Source organism: Felis catus, chromosome C1, assembly GCF_018350175.1.
Source record: "Felis catus isolate Fca126 chromosome C1, F.catus_Fca126_mat1.0, whole genome shotgun sequence".
Lineage (NCBI taxonomy): Eukaryota > Metazoa > Chordata > Mammalia > Carnivora > Felidae > Felis > Felis catus.
The window spans coordinates 96,547,678-96,566,090 of NC_058375.1; the positions used below are offsets into that span (position 1 = coordinate 96,547,678).

General features: G+C 47.0%; 1 protein-coding gene and 1 long non-coding RNA gene across 2 annotated transcripts in view; both read left to right on the forward strand.

Annotated features, from left to right (window-relative positions):
• The first annotated feature begins 466 nt into the window (after positions 1-466).
• Positions 467-7,499, forward strand: LOC109502536. The gene is made up of 4 exons (XR_006582869.1): positions 467-773; positions 936-1,107; positions 2,344-2,436; positions 6,959-7,499. It is a non-coding gene; the product is annotated as an uncharacterized LOC109502536 (long non-coding RNA).
• Positions 7,500-16,656: 9,157 nt separating this feature from the next.
• The window catches only part of LOC123379085, a 109,954-nt gene continuing 108,197 nt past the window's right edge, over positions 16,657-18,413 (forward strand). Inside the window, exon 1 of the mRNA XM_045033609.1 lies at positions 16,657-16,774. Within this exon, the coding sequence (XP_044889544.1) occupies positions 16,657-16,774 (118 nt within the window). The remainder of the gene's footprint in view (positions 16,775-18,413) is intronic.

Below are 18,413 nucleotides of genomic sequence, written 5' to 3' on the forward strand. Positions count from 1 at the left end.
CTGTGTCCTAAGAAGCAATGATTAAATGTCCATGTTGGTTGAGGGACAAGCAAAGGCAGAAGCTTGTCCTCTCCCTGATGGGCTAGTTTGTAGACAAGCCTTAGCGACCCTAGGTCAGGGTTCCCATATGGTAGGGGCAACACTGGTGACATGGGGAGTGGATGAACATTTCTGATTTTGCAATCTATCAGTGATTTTGATGTGTTTTGGGAAACTACAAGTAGCATAGCAAACTCAAGATGTATGAACATTTTTGTTTAGAATGATGTTAGGTTTTTAAAAAGAATTTTGTTTTTTTTAAATTTTTATTTAAAAATTTTTGCTACTGTTTATTTATTTTTGAGAGAGAGAGGGAGAGCATGAGCGGGGGAGAGGCGGGGAGAGAGGAAGACACAGAATCCGAAGCAGGCTCCAGGCTCTGAGCCATCAGCACAGAGCCGGACGCGGGGCTCGAACCCACAAACCGTGATATCATGACCTGAACCAAAATCGGATGCTCAACCGACTGAGCCACCGAGGTGCCCCAAAAGGTGAGTTAATTTTAAAAAATAGGTAAATGCTTGTTCCTCTGGCACAATGATAGAAGAAAAATCATAAAGGGGGTTCACAAATGACTAAAATTTGAGGAACATTGATCTAATAAGCCTCTTTATATTAGTAGCGAAGAAGCTGAGGTCAAGAAACAGACCTGGGACTTGAACCAGATCCTCGGAGCTCCAGGTGGTGCTCCTCTGAGCAGCCAGGGCGCTCTCCCTGGCAACCTACACTAGAAGGTACTTTGCTTAGGGTTCTTTTTTTTTTTTTTTTGTTATTATTAAAAGTTTTATTGAGATGGAACTCACATACCATAAAATGCAACCTTTTAAAAGTGTCTAATTTAGTGGGTTTTAGGAAGTTCATAGAGTTGTGTAACCAACAGCACAATCCAATTTTAGAACTTTCCATTGTCACCTTGAGAATCTGGGTAGCTGCTGAGTAGCCACCAGTCCAAGAAAAATGAGGAGGTTCATGGAGTCAACCCAAACCCAACCTGTACCTGGAGCCCAACCCGAAAGAGCCACAGATGATCCACAGAACTGTGAGGCAGAAACATCAGTGTATAAACGTGTAAGTGACTTTGGAGTCAAACATGCCTCGTTTGAATTCCAGCTTTTTAATTCTATCATCTTGTTACTTAATGTCTCGGGTCTGTTTCCACGTCTTTAAGGTGGGATAGAGTTGCTTGAGGGTGAACGTGGTTAGGCACAGAGCCTCTCACACAGCAGGGCTTGGTAATGTTGTTGGCTGCCCACAAAGCATCGATTCCCCCGTTTCTTACACCAGTTTTTATTTAGGTTTCCCATATGTCCTCCTGTGCTCCCTGGGAAGCTGACCGCACCCTGAACTTCAGAGCCAGTCGTGACTGGCATAAGGGAAATCCCAAGTCTCTTGCCACCCATTGGCTCAGGAACTCAGGTGTAAGCCGGTCAGCAGAGGGCACAGGGCTGGCCCCAGCCATGTGCTCAGGAACGGGTATATGCATCAATCAGGTTCTTAGCTGCAATAGCAGAAGCCCATCTGGGTGATTCAGCACTTGGAAAGTTTATAGAAAGGACAGTGGGTGGCTCACAAGATCATAGGGAGAGCTGGAAAGCCAGGCTGCTGGGAAAACTGGCCCAAACCATTCCACAGGTCACAGCTGACAGGTGCCACCAACACCAAGCTCTGGATGAAGGCGCTACAGACTATTCTAGATGCATCTGTGCCAGGAGCTTGACTTTACTCTGCAGCCACAAATGCCTCTGCTGTGTGTGTGTGTGTGTGTGTGTGTGTGTGTGTGTGTGTGTGGCAGGCTGTAGCGGGAGAGCAGAATCATCTAGTTTCTACTTTGGGGAGGTGGGACTTATAATTTCAAACTTGTCCTAACAAAGGGAGAACAAAATCTGGCTTCTACCTTGGAGAGGTGGAACTTATAATTTTGAACTTGTCGTAACAAAGGATGAGTGTTCAAAAGAGCCAGGGTGACCGCAAGCATGACAGATGCCTACCACAAGATTTGTTCCAGTTTGAGAAAATGAGGCACAAGGGGGTTGTTTGTTGGGACTTCTTATAAAGGATCCTCTTTATTCATAAAAGGGACACAAGAGGAGACTCTTTTCTCCGGACATTGTGATGTGTTGATGTGGAGTCTGGAGAGCAATAAATCACTTTGGCATGAGGGAAGCCAGCCTGAAAATGAAGCCAATACACAGAGGACGGGGGGGGGGGGGGGGGGGGGGCGGGGAAAGCAAGAGGGGAGCAGAGAAAGAGTGCCAAGCCACTGTCCTAAGCTGATTCTGAACTATCCATGTGCCTGATTTCCAGGTACATGAGCGAGAGTTACTTGGATGGTCTGTTGCTGGCAGCCAAAGGCACCCTAACTGAGGCAGAAACAATTACATATGGAGAGAGTGAAAGGTGAGGAAATCACAGGGAAGACCTGGGTTCTAGCCCCGTTTCTGCCTTGTGCCTCCTACCAAAGCATTAACCTCTGAACCACAGTTTGGCTTTTTCTCACAAGAACTGTTGTGGAGTGAAACGAAGGGTGTACGAGCACCGCGTAGACGAAAGTGCAAAGGATTCTTCTTCCCCACAGGCCCTTGTAATCAAACAAGACAGGGCCAAAAACAGGGCAATAAATGAACAAACAAACAGCTGTTTTCTCAAAGGCTTTAACATTCCAGGTTCCCATTTGGCCTAAGTTTTCATGTGTTCTCTATACTTGGCAGCTGGGTGGGAGGTAGTGGGAGGTAGGAAGGAGACGGAAACGCTTTGAAGTAGAATTAGGTCAAAGCTGATCATTAAACAGTGTGTAGATTTGGGGAGTTTGCTTTTTCCTTGTCTCTGTGTTCTTAAGGAAGCCCAGGGAAATGGTAGGCTCTCCTTCAGGGGGAGAAGGAAGGAGGGCGCCAGATGCGTTTTACTTTCTTCTCTTCGATTGTCCTCACAGCAGGTACGTAGGGAGGTTTGCCTCCATTTCTCAGATGCAGAAATGGTTCCAAGAGGTGAAGTCACCTCTGGGTATGAACTTGAACTTAGTGCCATGAGATTCCAGACCCCATGCTCTTTTCAGTACACCCCCAACCCCCGCCAGCTCCCAGAAAAACATAAAAAGATATTTACTCCAGGGGCGCTGGGTGGCTCAGTCGGTTAAGCGTCCGACTTCAGCTCAGGTCACGATCTCACAGTCTGTGAGTTCGAGCCCCGCGTCGGGCTCTGTGCTGACAGCTCAGAGCCTGGAGCCTGCTTCGGACTGTGACTCCTTCTCTCTCCGCCCCTCCGCCTGTCACACTCTGTCTCTCTCTGTCTCTCTCAAAAATAAATAAACATTAAAAAAAGAGGATATTTACTCCTTCGGTACTTCAGCTCTAAAAGTTTAAACAGAAGCTTACCAGGAAGGCTGAGGGAAGGCACTGTCTCCTCAGGTTAACTTCAAATGTTCTTTTTCCCCGAGGGAGGCAACTGTGGTATCAGAAGAACATGGTCATATTTGTAAATACCAAGTATATCTTTGAAGGACACCGGTCATAGACGGTGATCTGAGGGTGCCAGGGAAGGGAGGCTGGCCACTGAGGGGGAGGAAGAAACAGATACTTTTCACTGCTGGCCCTTTCCTTGCTAAACATCGTAGTATGTGTGTGTCTTACCTACTCAGAAAGTAAATAAACTAAATGATTGTTGGCATTTAGGTCACGCGTCTGCTGCTTCCCAACAGTGACCTGGGCTAGCCACTCTTTAATGTTTCCTCATTTGTAAAATGAGGATAAAAATGTCTGCCTCTCAGACCTACTCAGAAGATTAGATCACATCATGCGCATGAAAAGAGCTTGGCATTTATTAAATGCTCAGTAAACAGAAGGCAGTTTTCCAGACTGCAAAGCTCTAGCCATATGAAAACTACAATCAGTAAGTTATTATTGCTTTTTGGCCACGGCATTTATACAAATAATTTTTCAATCTGGACTACCTCCTAGGCCTGAAATAGTTTGGTAAGTCCACCATGAGAATAACCCATATGTTAGAGGGAGGAACATAGGTGTGGAGTCAGACAGATCTGACTTCAGAACCTAAGGCTGTGTAATCCTGAGCAGGGCACTCGATGTTTCTGAGCTTCAGCTCCTAATCAGCCTTGGGATGATTGGATCCTTGTGAGTGGTCTTTGTTTCTTATCTGATGCCCACCTCCCAAACCAGATCCAATTCCATGATGTATTAACCAGAAATCTTTTTGGGCAGATACGGGGGAGAAGATACAGATCATACCACACAATAAAAATTAAGTCAAATTCTCCATCAGATCTCCCAAATTCCTCTTCCCTACTAGTGGTTTTCTCTTTCCTTCCCTTCACCTCTATGACTTCTTTAAACCCCTTCTGTCATCCAGAGCAGTTCATCTCTACCCTCAGCTGGTGTGCCCCACTCAGCAAAACAAAGACCGAGCAGAAGTTCCTCTCCTTGACTGTGTCTCTCCACAGGTGGGATGAGGTGACCTCTGTCCAACCTGCCACATGCAAATGGGGGATGATAATACTTACTGTGCAAATGCATTGTGAGGATGGGTAGAGCTGGAATTCAGGTCCAAGCTTTCTGACCTCAAGTGCAACATGCCTGCCCAAGACAACAGAATATTGTAGAATCTTGATTCCTAGTTCTGTTGTTGTTACATTCAATTTTCAGAAGAGACAAAGATAGTCTTCAGAGTATATGCTGGGGTCAGTGCAAATTCACGCCAAAGTCTTGCTCTCTGTGTATCTGTGATGCCAGCCAGGGAGACCTGAATTTAGAGTGATGACCCCTGAGGCAGAGTGACATTCTCCATCATCAAAGAGCCATCTTATTATGTACGTTGACTTCTGCTCAGGCAAGAACGTAGACTGAGATGTTTCAAAACTCATCTGCAAGATGTGGGACGTGATAAGGTTTTCTTCTTGGCCTGATGTCCCACTTCCTAAGCCTCCCAGCAAGTTGGGACTTCATTGTAGATAAAGGGAAGGGAAGGGAATCAGAATGAGCAAGCCTATCCATGGGGTTGGCAGAGAGGCAAGCCAGGGAAGACGGTCAGCAGTAGGACCCAGAGGAGAGTGTATATTAGTTTCCTAGATCTGCTGCAGCGAAGTACCACGGACGTGGTGCCTTAAAGCAACACACGTTCCTCTTCGCATTTCTAGAGGCTGGAAGTAAAAAAAAAACCAAGGCACTGCCAGGGCCATGCTCTCTCTGAAGTTGCTGGGGGAGGATCCTTCCTTGCCTCTTCCTACTTTCCGGTGTTGCCAGGAATCCTTGGCGTCCCTCGGCTGGTAGACACATCGCTTCAACCTCTGCCTCTAATGTCACATGGTGGTCTCCCTGCGTGTCTCTGTATCTCTGTTATCTCTTCTTATAAAGACACCGATCATTGGATCAGGCCCACCCAAGCTAGGATGACCTTACCTTAAGTAATCACACCTGCAAAGATTCTATTTTCTTTCTTCTTCTTCTTCTTCTTCTTCTTCTTCTTCTTCTTCTTCTTTTTAATGTTTATTTATTTTTGAGAGAGAAAGAAAGCGCGTGTGCACATGTGCATGTGAGCAGGAGAGGAGCAGAGAGAGAGGGAGGCAGAGGATCTGAAGCAGGCTCTACACTGTCAGCTTAGAGTCTGACTCAGGGCTCGAACTCATGAAACTTGAGATCATGACCTGAGCCAAAGTCAGACTCTTGACTGACTGAGCCCCCCAAAGGTCACATTCACAGGTCTTGGGGATTAGGACTTCAACTTACTGTTTCGAGAGACACAATTGAACCCACAACAGAGTGCTCTTCCTTATTTAATTTTTTTAATGCTTATTTATTTTTGAGAGAGAGAAAGACAGAGAGTGAGTGGGGGAAAGGTAGAGAGAGGGAGACACAGAATCTGAAGCAGGCTCCAGGCTCCGAGCTGTCGGCACAGAGCCCAATGCGGGGCTCGAACCCACAAACCGTGAGATCGTGACCCGAGCTGAAGTCAGACTCTTAACGTACTGAGCTACCCAGGCACCCCAACAGGGTGCTGTTCCAAGTTTCCTGGCAAAGGTGTTGGCTGAAGTGATTCAGTAGGTAGTACCTAGCTAACAGTGATGGAAGGAAGGGATGGGGGTGGGAAGGTGAACTTGTGGGGAGCAGCTCCTGCATTTTCAAAAATAGGGCAATGGAAGGCTGAGTGCCAGCTCAGTCTTTCCTATCCCCCCCCTTCCTGGCAAAGGCAGATTTTCAAAACTAACATCTGAAGTGCTAGTCTTAACCTGACCCGTAACTTCAAAATTCATCTGGCAGATTGACCTGTTCATCATTTATAAGGCACAGTTTCGCAGGATGGCTAACATCCCCTTCAAAGGTGGATATGCGTGTAATTCATTCCAGTTTTTAAGAGAGATCTCCCAGAATTCTGCTCAGATTTATTGTCGAATAACAGTTCTGAAAAATTGCATCTGATGCTGACTCAGGCCTGGCAGGGAGAGTTGTCACAGGCACTGGGTTTTGGCATCGATCTGTGCCTTCCCAGTGAGAGAACCTCAGGGGTGGAAGCCCACAGGCCCGATTGCCCTTTTAGATTAATATTTAATAGGATGACCGCCCCCCTCCCAGCCTGCCAGCCCAGATCGGTGCCACAAGCCAAGGCTCAGCCTTGCTGTGCACAGGGGCTGCGAGGAAGACTTGGCAAAATTTTAATTAACTGAAGATAAACATACAGAGGGAGCGTGAGTCCATTAGCCGGCACCACCACCCAGCGAGAAAAGGCCTCGCTAATCACACGCCACAGCAGGTGAAATGACCTGCAGACCAGCAGCGTCCATTTGCTTTCAAATTAAAAAGCGTATTTTCAAAATAAATACGTGTGGGGTCTCCGTTTGTCGTGTGGTTTCTCCCGAAAAGCGGGAAAGCTGGGATGTTAATGAACAACCGTTTTCAATATTTTTCTTGCCCAGGAAAGCCGAACCCCCGAGTGCCAGTGCAGCAAAACAAGGCTGGAGTTGCCCTTCCCCTGGAGGAGAGAGACGCTTTGGGGAAGCCAACCAAAGGCAGTGAGAGACTGAGGACCGTCCCGGAGGAGAAGTACAAATAACACGGTTAGCCTGCGCCGGATCCGCTGAAACCAGGAGCGGGGGAAAAGGCAGGCGTGGCATATGCTGTTTGCTCACCACCACGGGGACAATTGACCCACCTTGGTTTGGATTACGAGATGGCCAAGTGACAGGGCTGGAGCTTAAGCTTTCGATATCCTAAAGAGAGGATTTTATACGGTTTTAGAATATGGTCCGAAAGGGGGTACTTCTTTCACTCACTGTAGTATATATTCGTCACTTATTATGGAACGAGTGCCGGCCTGGTCTGTCTGGAGACACAGCAGTGAGGGAGGTTTCACAGTCTCTGTTCTCATGCATTCTAGTTGGGGGAGGTGGAGGACAAGATCAGGTGGCAACTAAACGCAGAGACCTGGGTGGTGAGAAAGAGCTGGTTGTGCAAAGACCTGGGGGGCAGTCGGGGTTGGCGGGGTCGGGGCGAGGCGGGGCGGGTGGGGGGGGGAGGACAGCAAGTGCAAAGTCTCGAGGGAGGGAGGAGCTTAATCTGTTGGAGGAATGGAGAACAGGTTAAGTGGTTGGAGCTCAGTGAAAAAGGAGATGAGTAGTAGAAGAAAAGAATGGAGAAAGGTAAGGTTAAGGAGATAGGGTTTTATTCCAAGTGCAATTCCGCATGTGAAACCTGTCATTCCCAGTAGATTCCAAGCGTCCAGAGGGCAGAGTCTGTATCGATCTTGCTCACTCAATACCGAGGTTGCATTCCAGGACGTGTGCTGTCTGCCTTGTCATTATTACTCTTCTTTTCTTCTTCTTTTCTTTAATCCCTTTAGTATTATAGGTATAAGTATGTAAGTTTTCTTCCTGCAAATAAGTTGCAAACTACTTAATGGCTCAAACAGGGATCCCTCTTCTTCTGACCCTTCTGTCGTGTGGTGGGACAGCCTCCAAAGACCCTTGCCTTCTTGTGTCGCCTCCTTTCACATCGAGTCAGGGCTTGCCCTGTGTGACCGGTAAAATGAAGTAGAAGGCGTAATAATATATGAGCCTCAAGATAGGCCCTAAAGTCATCACAGCACCTGGCTTGGCCTCTTGGCTTCCAAGAGAAGCCAGCTGCCATGCCACGGGGACTCTCAAGCAGCGATGTGGTGAAGCCCACGTGGACAGGATCTCAGGCCCCCCAACAAGAGCCAGCGACAATTTGCCAGTCCTGTCAGTGGGCCACCTTGGAAGTAGATCCTCCTGTCCCTGCTAACACATGACTGCAAACTGACCCTGGGCCGGAATTACCCAGCTGAGTCCTTCCCAGATTCCTAACCAACAGGAACCATGCGAGATAATAGAGGCTGGTTTTTTTGAGCCATTGAGTGTTGGGTGATCTGTTAGGCGGTGACAGATAACCAGAACGCCTCGCAGAAGGTCAGGCACGCAGTAGCTACTGCGGGTGGGAGCACAGCCATGAGGAAGTGCCCAACTGTGGCCCTGCCATGTGGAACGGAGGGCGAGGGACACCTGAGGTAAGGGGAGGGCAAATGCTCTGCCCTGTGGGCATCTAGGAGCAGGTCGGTAAAAAGAGACTGTTAATGAGATTATTTAAGAATAAATGTGGAGGGCAGAATTTATCAGTTATTGTCTCCTGTGAAGGAGCCAGGAGCCAGGGGATTCAACCAAAAGATATCTGTAAGAATCTAGAACCTGTGTAACTTCTCCAAGTTGGCGGCTTTTGTTTTCTCCTGGTTCAGTTTTATGGGGTGAGATGCTGTTGAATATCTGTTTAGGACGACAAACAACAAAGATTCGGGAGAGGTTCTGTCCCACCCAATGGTGGGGCCCACCAGGAGGGGAACCGAGTGGGGGTGGGGGTGGGGAGACCCTGCTGAGGGGATTAAGTCAGGACTACCGAGAGGCAGCCCTGCAGGGCCTCACAGCTGAAAGCCCATTGCATCTGGGTGATGCCCAGAATGAGACCATTTCAGTAACTTCCTGGGGCCCGGGCACAGCCGTCCTCCGAATCTGCCTTCTTCCTGAGACTCCCCGCCTTTGTCAGAGCTGGCATCTCACTGGTGAAAATGTGCAATCATCTCAAGTAGCAGTGCGAGGCGCATGCCCAGCAAATTCTCCTCAAACAGCCCCTACGTTTGTTTGGCTACTTATTTCTGTAATGAGTTGATACGGTTCAGTTGAGGTCTGTTGAATTCTTGTTTGAAAATAAATTTGATCTGGAGCTTCCAGGTATCAATCCAATATAAGTTGTGCTGGTGAGGTCAAGGCCAGGATGAGAGAGGGTGCTGGGCCCGGCCTTCCCTCCGCTTGCCCTCGCCCCCCCCCCCTTACTGTCCCTAAGGCCCTTCCCAGGAAACCTAACGTTCCGAAGATCATAGCTGGGGAACCACAGATTGAGGATGTTCCAGAGTCTGCCACACTGTTTTAATAATCTGTCATTTGTGAACGTTTGCACTGCCGTTTTCCTCCATGACTGCAAATAACTAGATGAATCTCCCTCAGACACCATCTCGTCTACAGTTCCCGTGCTTAATGTTCCTCACGGGAGGCTGCCTCTCTCTCAGAAGCTAAAGTCAAAGTGTCTTTCTCAGTGTCATCTCCGCTGCCTGAACACGGAGCCCCCTCTCCAGTCACTTTCTCCTTACTGTCCCCATGTGTCCCCCTGCCTCTAGGCCCTGTGTTTGCATTTCTTCCACCTGGAACCCCATCTCCTCCCCCCATCCACCAGGCACACTTAGACCCCACTTCCTATGAGGCGACACTCTGTCCAAGGCGACTTCTCCTCCTCAGTGTTCCTTTAGCACACACTCCCTGGACCAGCCATTGACCCTCAAAATTCTGACGGATCAAAAGTCACAGAAACATGAGGGGTGCCAGGAACCTGAGAGATGGTCTAGTTCAAGCCCTGATTTCATAGATGAGGAGGTGGAAGCTTGAGGGCTGGTGTAACTTGCTCATGGTCCCACGGATAATTAATGCCCAAGTCACATCTAGGGGCCAGATCTCCAGGCTGGGTTTAATACTCTGGTTGCTTCTTGAAGGCAGAGACTGTGTTTTACAGCTCTTGGAATCCCCTCCACATAGTAGGTGTTCAATTAATAGTTGTGGAGTCATTGATTAGCTGGTGGTTGAAGCTGGCTCTTCGCTTGTGAAGTTAATCAGAAGCCAGTGCTGAGAGGAAGGCTGAGGGGGAGCAGCTGTGAACGAGACTGTCTGCTACCCAAAGTACAAGTGCCAGATCCCACCTCTGGAGGGCACTTGTGAAAGAAGAAACATCCCTCCATCCTGAGGCTGTGTTTCTCTGAATGTCAACCTGCTGGTCTGCAAAATCAAGCCCATATGGGGATTGGGGAAATGTACCTAAGGCACTTGGTACACCTAGGTACTCATAGATGTTTGTTTTCTTTTCTTGTCTTTTATTGCAACATCCTTATTTCTTCCATTTCGTTGTGAGAAATTTCAAACACGCAACCAAGTAGAAAGAACTGTACAACGAACAGCTGTCTACTAACCACGTAGATCCCACCATTGACATCTAAAACTGCTTCTTCACATATCAGTCCATCTCTCTATCCCTCTATCCAGCCATGAATCTATTTTATTTTAGTGATGCATTTCACAGGAAATTGCAGACATCAGGACACTTCCCCCTAAATACTTCAGCATGCATATCATTAAGTAGGGTTCGAGATTTGTTTAATTTTCATTTGCTGTAGAATTTAATTGTAATGAAATGCATGAATCTTAATTGTACACTTACTGAGTTTTTACAAATGCAAACACCTGTGTAATCCAGCCCGCTCCCCCCCACCCCCACCCCCGTCGACATATACAGAACTTTTCCATCCCTACAAAAGTTCCCTCAAACCCTTTTCCAGTTCATCCCTCACCCACTGATAGAAGGAACCATTGTTTGGATTTATTTTTTTTTTTCTCGGCCCTGATCACCCATTACAGAAAGTCATATACATGGAATCATATAGTCTGTACTCTATGTAAGCTCATCCATGCTGTTGTGTGATTAGTGGTTCATCTTTTTTATTGCTGGATGGGATTCCATTGGATGAATACACCCCCATTTGTTTATCCATTATCCTCCTATTAATTTTTAATAAATGCTAGTTATCTTCCTTCTTTCCTTATGACCAGCTTGTCATCAGCAACATTAACCACCACAAAACTCGACCTGAAGGGGTTTGGCACCTCTGGGACAGGAAGGCCCTGGGCCAGCAGGAGAAGGCACCCCTCACAACAGCCGGTTCTTTCCTAGCTGAAGTCAGTGCACATAGAGAGCATCATGTTGATGGAAGAATCGATTTTAGTTTCCTCCTGGGAGATCTCTCACCCTGTCTTATTCTTATTCAGTGCATTCTTCCTAGCTTCCTCCACCATGAAATGAGTTGAAGCCAATTAAGAGCCTTCTGCTTCCTCGTCAGCGATATTTATGACTATGGAAATATTTATGATGCATGGAGAGGGCCTGGGTCAGAGAGGAGACTGGGCTTTTGCTGTCCTTGTAAATGGGATTTGTCTCCTGCTTGTTTTTGCCAAGGTCGTAAAAAGGCAGAGTGCATGTCATATAGTTTAGGGTTGCTTCGCACCCCCCCCCCCCGCCTGCTCCCCCAACAAACCTTTGCATTCAGGCTGTGGATTAATCTATGATAAGGGCTTTTTTATTACTGACCTCCGTGCTTGGAATGAAGGAAGCATTTTCGTTTTCTGGACACTTTGGTAATGTTACCTCCTTTTTCTGAGCTTGCCCTCACATGACCTATCCAAGCTAGAGCTATGATGTACTAAGAAAAAGCATTTTATTTTATTTTATTTTATTTTTTTCAACGTTTATTTATTTTTGGGACAGAGAGAGACAGAGCATGAACGGGGGAGGGGCAGAGAGAGAGGGAGACACAGAATCGGAACCAGGCTCCAGGCTCTGAGCCATCAGCCCAGAGCCTGACGCGGGGCTCGAACTCACGGACCGCAAGATCGTGACCTGGCTGAAGTCGGACGCTTAACCGACTGCGCCACCCAGGCGCCCCAAGAAAAAGCATTTTAAATCCAATGACAGAAATTCTGCATTCTGTAAGGCTTAGGGGCTGCTGCGATTCACCAAAATGTCTCTGCATAAATAAGAAAGGGTCAGTTACTTCATGTTTTTGGTAAAATTACCAGGAAAACAACCCATTCACTTCAAAATACCCATTAAAAATGTTTATTTATTTTTGAGAAAGAGAGAGATGGGGAGAGAGAGATCGGGGGAGGGGCAGAGAGAGAGATGGGGGCGGACAGAGGATCCAAAACAGGCTCCAGACTCTGAGCTGTTAGCACAGAGCCTGACACGGGGCTCGAACTCACAAACTGTGAGATCATGACCTGAGCCTAGGTCGGAAGCTCAACCGACTGAGCCACCCAGGCGCCCCTAAAGTACCCACTTTTAAAATAAACTTCCCTGCGTGTCGTCATCCCTGTTTCCCAGGAATGTCCTTTTCCTTCCCAAGGCTGAGGCCCCCATGCTGTCTGGACCCCATGCTCTCCCTCCCAGAGCTGGCTCAATCTGCATAGCCTCCACTGCAAATGGTTCTTCCAACTCCGCTCACAAACACTGTTTCTATCTTTCCTATAATATTCAGACCCAGTTACAAAAATAAACACACAGATCGATTACACATTTATATAAATGGACACGTTTATGGAATGTCCACATGTGCCAAGTTGTCCTTTCGTGTGGTTGCCCTCCCTTCCCTTCCCTTCCAGAAGCCTGCCATCTCTGCCTTAGTTTCTTCACTTGCTGGGCCCTTACAGCGTGGCCCACCCTCCCCACTGCACTGTGAGGGGCCAGAAGGCCACCGTGAACTTCGTAGCTTTCCTCCTGCCTCCTCTGGTACTGATGACCAGTCCCTTCTCTGGTGACTTTTGTGACTCTGCAACATTCCTGTCACCTCCCACAACGCTTTTCCTTTTATGGGCTTTATTTTTCCTCCCACACCTTGAAGGTGGTCATTCCTCCAAGCGGTGTCTTTGGGCCAATGACATGCCTTCTTCTACCACATTGTCAGCTATCCCTGTGGGCAGCTCCAAGCTCCCTGTTGTCCTCAGCCTGCAGTCCTGCAGTCCAAGTAGCTTGCCAGATGCTTCCGCCTGGGTCACCTTCCACCTAAACCCTCGTCCCGCAAGGAAAGAGGCATGAAACGTGGGCTCTGCCCTCTGGGAGCTTATAATTTGGTCAGAGAGATACATGTGCCGGTTCCGAAATATTCTTTTTTTTTTTTTAGTTCTTTTTAAGTTTATTCATTTTTGAGGGAGAGAGAGACAGAGGGAAAGAGGGAGAATGTGAGCAGGGCAGGGGCAGAGAGAGAAAGGGAGACACAGAATCCGAAGGAGGCTCCAGGCTCTGAGCTGTCAGCACAGAGCCCGACGCAGGGCTCGAACTCACAAACCCATGAGATCATGACCTGAGCTGAAGTTGGACGCTTAACCGACTGAGCCACCCAGGTGCCCCTGAAATGTTCTGTAACAAACCCTGAGACTTAATTAAAATTAAAGGTGCTGATATAACAAGAGTCACACCACACGACAGAATGGTAAATGAGTGGTATTGCCAATACCGTTGCTAATGGGGAGGGGACTGAGGGGAGAAGCGGGGGGGGGGGGGGGAAAGCTGGGCACGCTTTTGCCCAGGAAGGTCCTGCAGAACGTGGGTCAGCAAGTTCAGTAGGGAGGGGCAGAAAAGGGTGTTCATTTCAGACAAGAATAGGGGAAGACAAGACCATTCAGAGAACATTCTTTCCACCTGTATTCAACCACATAGGTCACAACACTTCTTCACGTTTTTTTACCTTGCTCCCCTAGGGAGATTGTGGAGGGTTTTTTTGGTGAGCTGTCACAATGACTGAGGAGTGCTATTAGCATTTAGTGCCTGGAAATCAGAAATGATAAATATCTTGCAGTGACGAGGTTAGTCTCATGCAAAGAATCGTCCTGACAGTAGCACCAAGGTTGAAAAACACATGTGATAATTGACTCCTCCTTGCCACCTCTATCCTCCCAAGAAATTGAAAAACGGGATCCTCCTCCCCCCAACCCCACCTTGGCTTGACTTTGCCAAGTCACACTAGTAAAACCCACACAGAGTGAATGGAATCACCCTTGTATCATGGTAACTAGGGCCCAATGGACAGACTCAAACACATGGCATGGGGCCCCAGCCAGAAAGAAGGGTCAGTTCAGCTGCATTGAGCTTACTCACAATTTTGCAGGCATGATTTTGCAAATTCTAGAAAGTTGTTGTTTTTTAAATTTTAACACAAATTAATGTTTATTGTTAGATCAAAAAGATAAAATTTTATTTTGAATTTCATGTGACAGGAGTCCCTGTGAACTTATCAGGGATTAGGGCTGATAAAGCCATTAATTGGGCCCTGGGAGTGTCCCAGAAGAATCCTATACATGTATGACTGAGCAGTTGCTAGAAATAGTCGCCATTGCCAAAGAGGTTGGTCTTAGGGAGGCAAGACTGGAAAAAACTAGTTAGGAAACCTAAAGCCTAATTAATGGTGCTCTATCGTGTTTGGAGGAAGACTGTAACAGACGATGGGAAGCCAGTTGGTCAGTCTGTTAGTTGACAAATAGTTAATTACTATGTTCCAGGCACTGGGCTGGGCGCTGGGATACAGCATGAACAAGGTGGTGTCCCTGCTCTCAGGGTCGGGAGGAGGAAACAGGAAAAAATGCTACAGTCATAGGTGGCACACGTGTGTATCCAGACAGGCATCAAGAAGATGGTTACAGGTCAGCGAGGAAGCCTAGAGAGACCGTGAGTCTGAGAACAGTTCAGCAGGTTTATCCAGCCCTCTGAGGAGGGACAGGCAGGATCTTGATCACTGGTCACTTGATGACTGGCTTCCCAGGTCTCACCAGGGCTGGAGGAAAGCCCCGAGGGGCTGACCAAGGGTGAAGCTAAACACTAGGGAAAACCCAAGGGTCAGAGCCAGGGAAGTGGAGCCAAACTCCAGTCTAGGGGTGGAGTGGGGCGGGACCGAGAGGAGGGGCACAGAAAATCCTGGTTGGCTACTAGGAGAGGGCTGATGGGCGTGGTCTTTGCCTCATTGGCTGCCAGGCGTGTGGGGGCGAGGCCTGGTTTAAAAGAACAAGGCGGTATTATGGAGAAGGGCGGGGACATGCGTGACTGGGTTAGGGCCCCAACAGAAAACAGATGACATCTTCATTGGAATAACTGAAGAAGGGGAATTGACACAGGCGTGGGTAAGTCGTGGGGGAACCACAGGGATGTTGGGATGATCCCACTCCTGTGTCAGCCCAGAGTGAAGGGTGGGGAAGTAGGAAACCAGGAAGAAGAATCAGACAGAGAAAGGTAGAGGTGAGAAGGTTGTCTTGAGAGATACTGGGGCATCCTCACAGGGATGCAATGGAGAATACTGTGACCTTACTTCCTTGCTCTCCAGTCTTCTGTCAGCTCCCCCTTGGTCAAACCCAGTGAAAAGGGAGAGGACAGAAATGAGCAAAAGACATGAATAGACACTTCTCCAAAGAAGACATCCAGATGGCCAACCGACACATGGAAAAATGCTCAACATCACTCATCATCAGGGAAATACAAATCATGAGATACCAACTCACACCTGTCAGAATGGCTACCATTAACAACTCAGGCAACAACAGATGTTGGCAAGGATGTGGAGAAAGAGGATCTCTTTTGCATTGTTGGTGGGAATGCAAGCTGGTGCAGCCACTCTGGAAAACAGTACAGAGGTTCCTCAAAAAACTAAAAATAGAACTACGCTACAACCCCAAAATTGCACTACTAGGTATTTATCCAAAGGATACAGGTGTGCTGTTTCAAAGGGACACATACACCCCAATGTTTATAGCAGCACTATCAACAATAGCCAAAGTATGGAAAGAGCCCAGATGTCCATTGATGGATGAATGGATAAAAAAGATGTGGTATATATATATATATATATATATATATATATATATATACACAATGGAGTATTACTCGGCAATCAAAAAGAATGAAATCTTGCCATTTGCAACTACGTGGATGGAACTGGAGGGTATTATGCTAAGTGAAATTAGTCAGAGAAAGAAAAAAATCATATGACTTCACTCCTATGAGGACTTTAAGAGACAAAACAGAGGAACATAAGGGAAGGGAAACAAAAACTATATAAAAACAGGGAGGGGGACAAAACAGAAGAGACTCATAAATATGGAGAACAAATAGAGGGTTACTGGAGGGGGGATGGGCTAAATGGGTAAGGGGCATTAAGGAATTTACTCCTGAAATCATCATTGCACTATATGCTAACTAACTTGGATATAAATTAAAAAATAAAATTAAGAAGAGAACAACAAAAAAAGGGTGCTAGGCAGCTAATCCTATCTGTGTCCATTATAGTGGAGTTTGGGACTCTTAGTTTGTTTCTAAGATGATACGCTGTTACTAAAATTTATGTCTGCTGTGAATGTTCCTTTTATTGCAATATAAAATATGCAAGTTATAAATTCAAAAAAAAAGCAAGAAAAGGGAGAGGACAGAGCAGGGTCAAGGGGTCCAGAAGCTTAACAGCACACGGTGACCCATGGCCAAAGGCGCAGGCAGTCCTATTCCTGGAAAGAAACCATCCGTTGTAAACAAGAACGCTGCCTCCCTTGAGACCAGCTGGGTTCATGACGGAAGAGGAACTACAAATCAGCCTGGTACCAGCCCCTGAGTGATTATTCTTTTATCTTGCCTGGCTAATGGTACCACAATTTTCTTCTCTGGATCTGTTTCTTCCCATCCCCACTGCCTCTACCCCTGGCCACCACCTTCTCATGACTGCATTTCTCTTAACAGCTTCCTGACTGGTCTTCCTGCCTTGACCCCTCATCCAGTCCGTTCTCTATCCTGCAACCAGATCCTTTCAACATGCTGATCTGAGCCTGTCATTTCCTTTCCTAAGACTATGTCACCATAGCAGCCAACATGAAGTCCAAGCATCTTACCATGGCTTATTCAGATTTTCATGGTCTGGCCTCATTTCTTGCCAATTCTACCCAGTTCTCCTCCCTGTCTATTTTCAACCTCCCCCCAGCCAAACCTTTCTCCCCAAATCCAGCCCACTGTGATACAGAGCTACTCTTTGATCTCTCTCTGATCCCCAGGCCGTTGCACCTGTTGTTTCATCTCCTGAAAGTCAGGAAGTCAATTCTAACCTTTTTCTTCTTCCTCATTCCTTCATTCCTGGTTACCCTTGGCAAGGCTTCAGTGCCTCTCCTATATGTTCCCATAACACCCTGGCCCTGCCCAAACCATAATATTTACTTTTAAAATCCAACAGATATTTATTGAATACCTGTAATGCCTCACGCTCTTACCACCTCAGGGCCTTCACTTATGCGGTTCTTTCTGCTTGATGTATTTTTTAATTCTTCATCTGACTGACTCTTAGCCTTTGGGTCTCAGCTGAAATGTTATTTCCTACAAGGAGTTCTCCCCTCTTATTCTGCCAAACAGCATCCTGTCTGATTTTTTTTTTTTTGTTTTGTTTTTTTAATTTTTTTTTTCAACGTTTACTTATTTTTGGGACAGAGAGAGACAGAGCATGAACGGGGGAGGGGCAGAGAGAGAGGGAGACACAGAATCGGAAACAGGCTCCAGGCTCCGAGCCATCAGCCCAGAGCCTGATGCGGGGCTCGAACTCACGGACCGCGAGATCGTGACCTGGCTGAAGTCGGACGCTTAACCGACTGCGCCACCCAGGCGCCCCCTGTCTGATTTATCTGATATCTGTGTCCCCCTCTTCACGTGGGAAGGTGCCAGATCTGCTTCATCCACCACAGTGTGCCCACCTCTAGCTTACAGCCCGGCAGGCAGTGGGCACTGATCATGTATGTGGTGAGGGGAGAGGAGCAGAGGAGCAATAGGGTTCTCCCATTAGACTGTGACAAGGAATAAGGACTGCAAAGTAAATTTTACTAGTTAAGTAAAATACGAAAAAAAATTAGGCCTGAAAGTGGACCTTTATTGGATGGGGAAAAGAAAGGACAATTAAATCATAAGGCTTTCAAAACTGAAAATACTGAAAAGATCACAAAATACAGAAAAATAACAATGCTTTTATTTTTCTTGTTATTTTTAAAGATTTTATGTTTTTAGGATTTCTCTGTACCCAGCATGGGGCTCGAACTCACAACCCCAAGATCAAGAGTTGCACCCTCCACCAACTGAGCCAGCCGGGCACTCCAACCATGTTTTTATTAATTAACTGCCTAGCACACTGCTATAAGACTTTCTTCCTCGCTGGCTACCCTTTTATCTGGGTTCTCTTCATATGACAACAATTTTGTAATGATT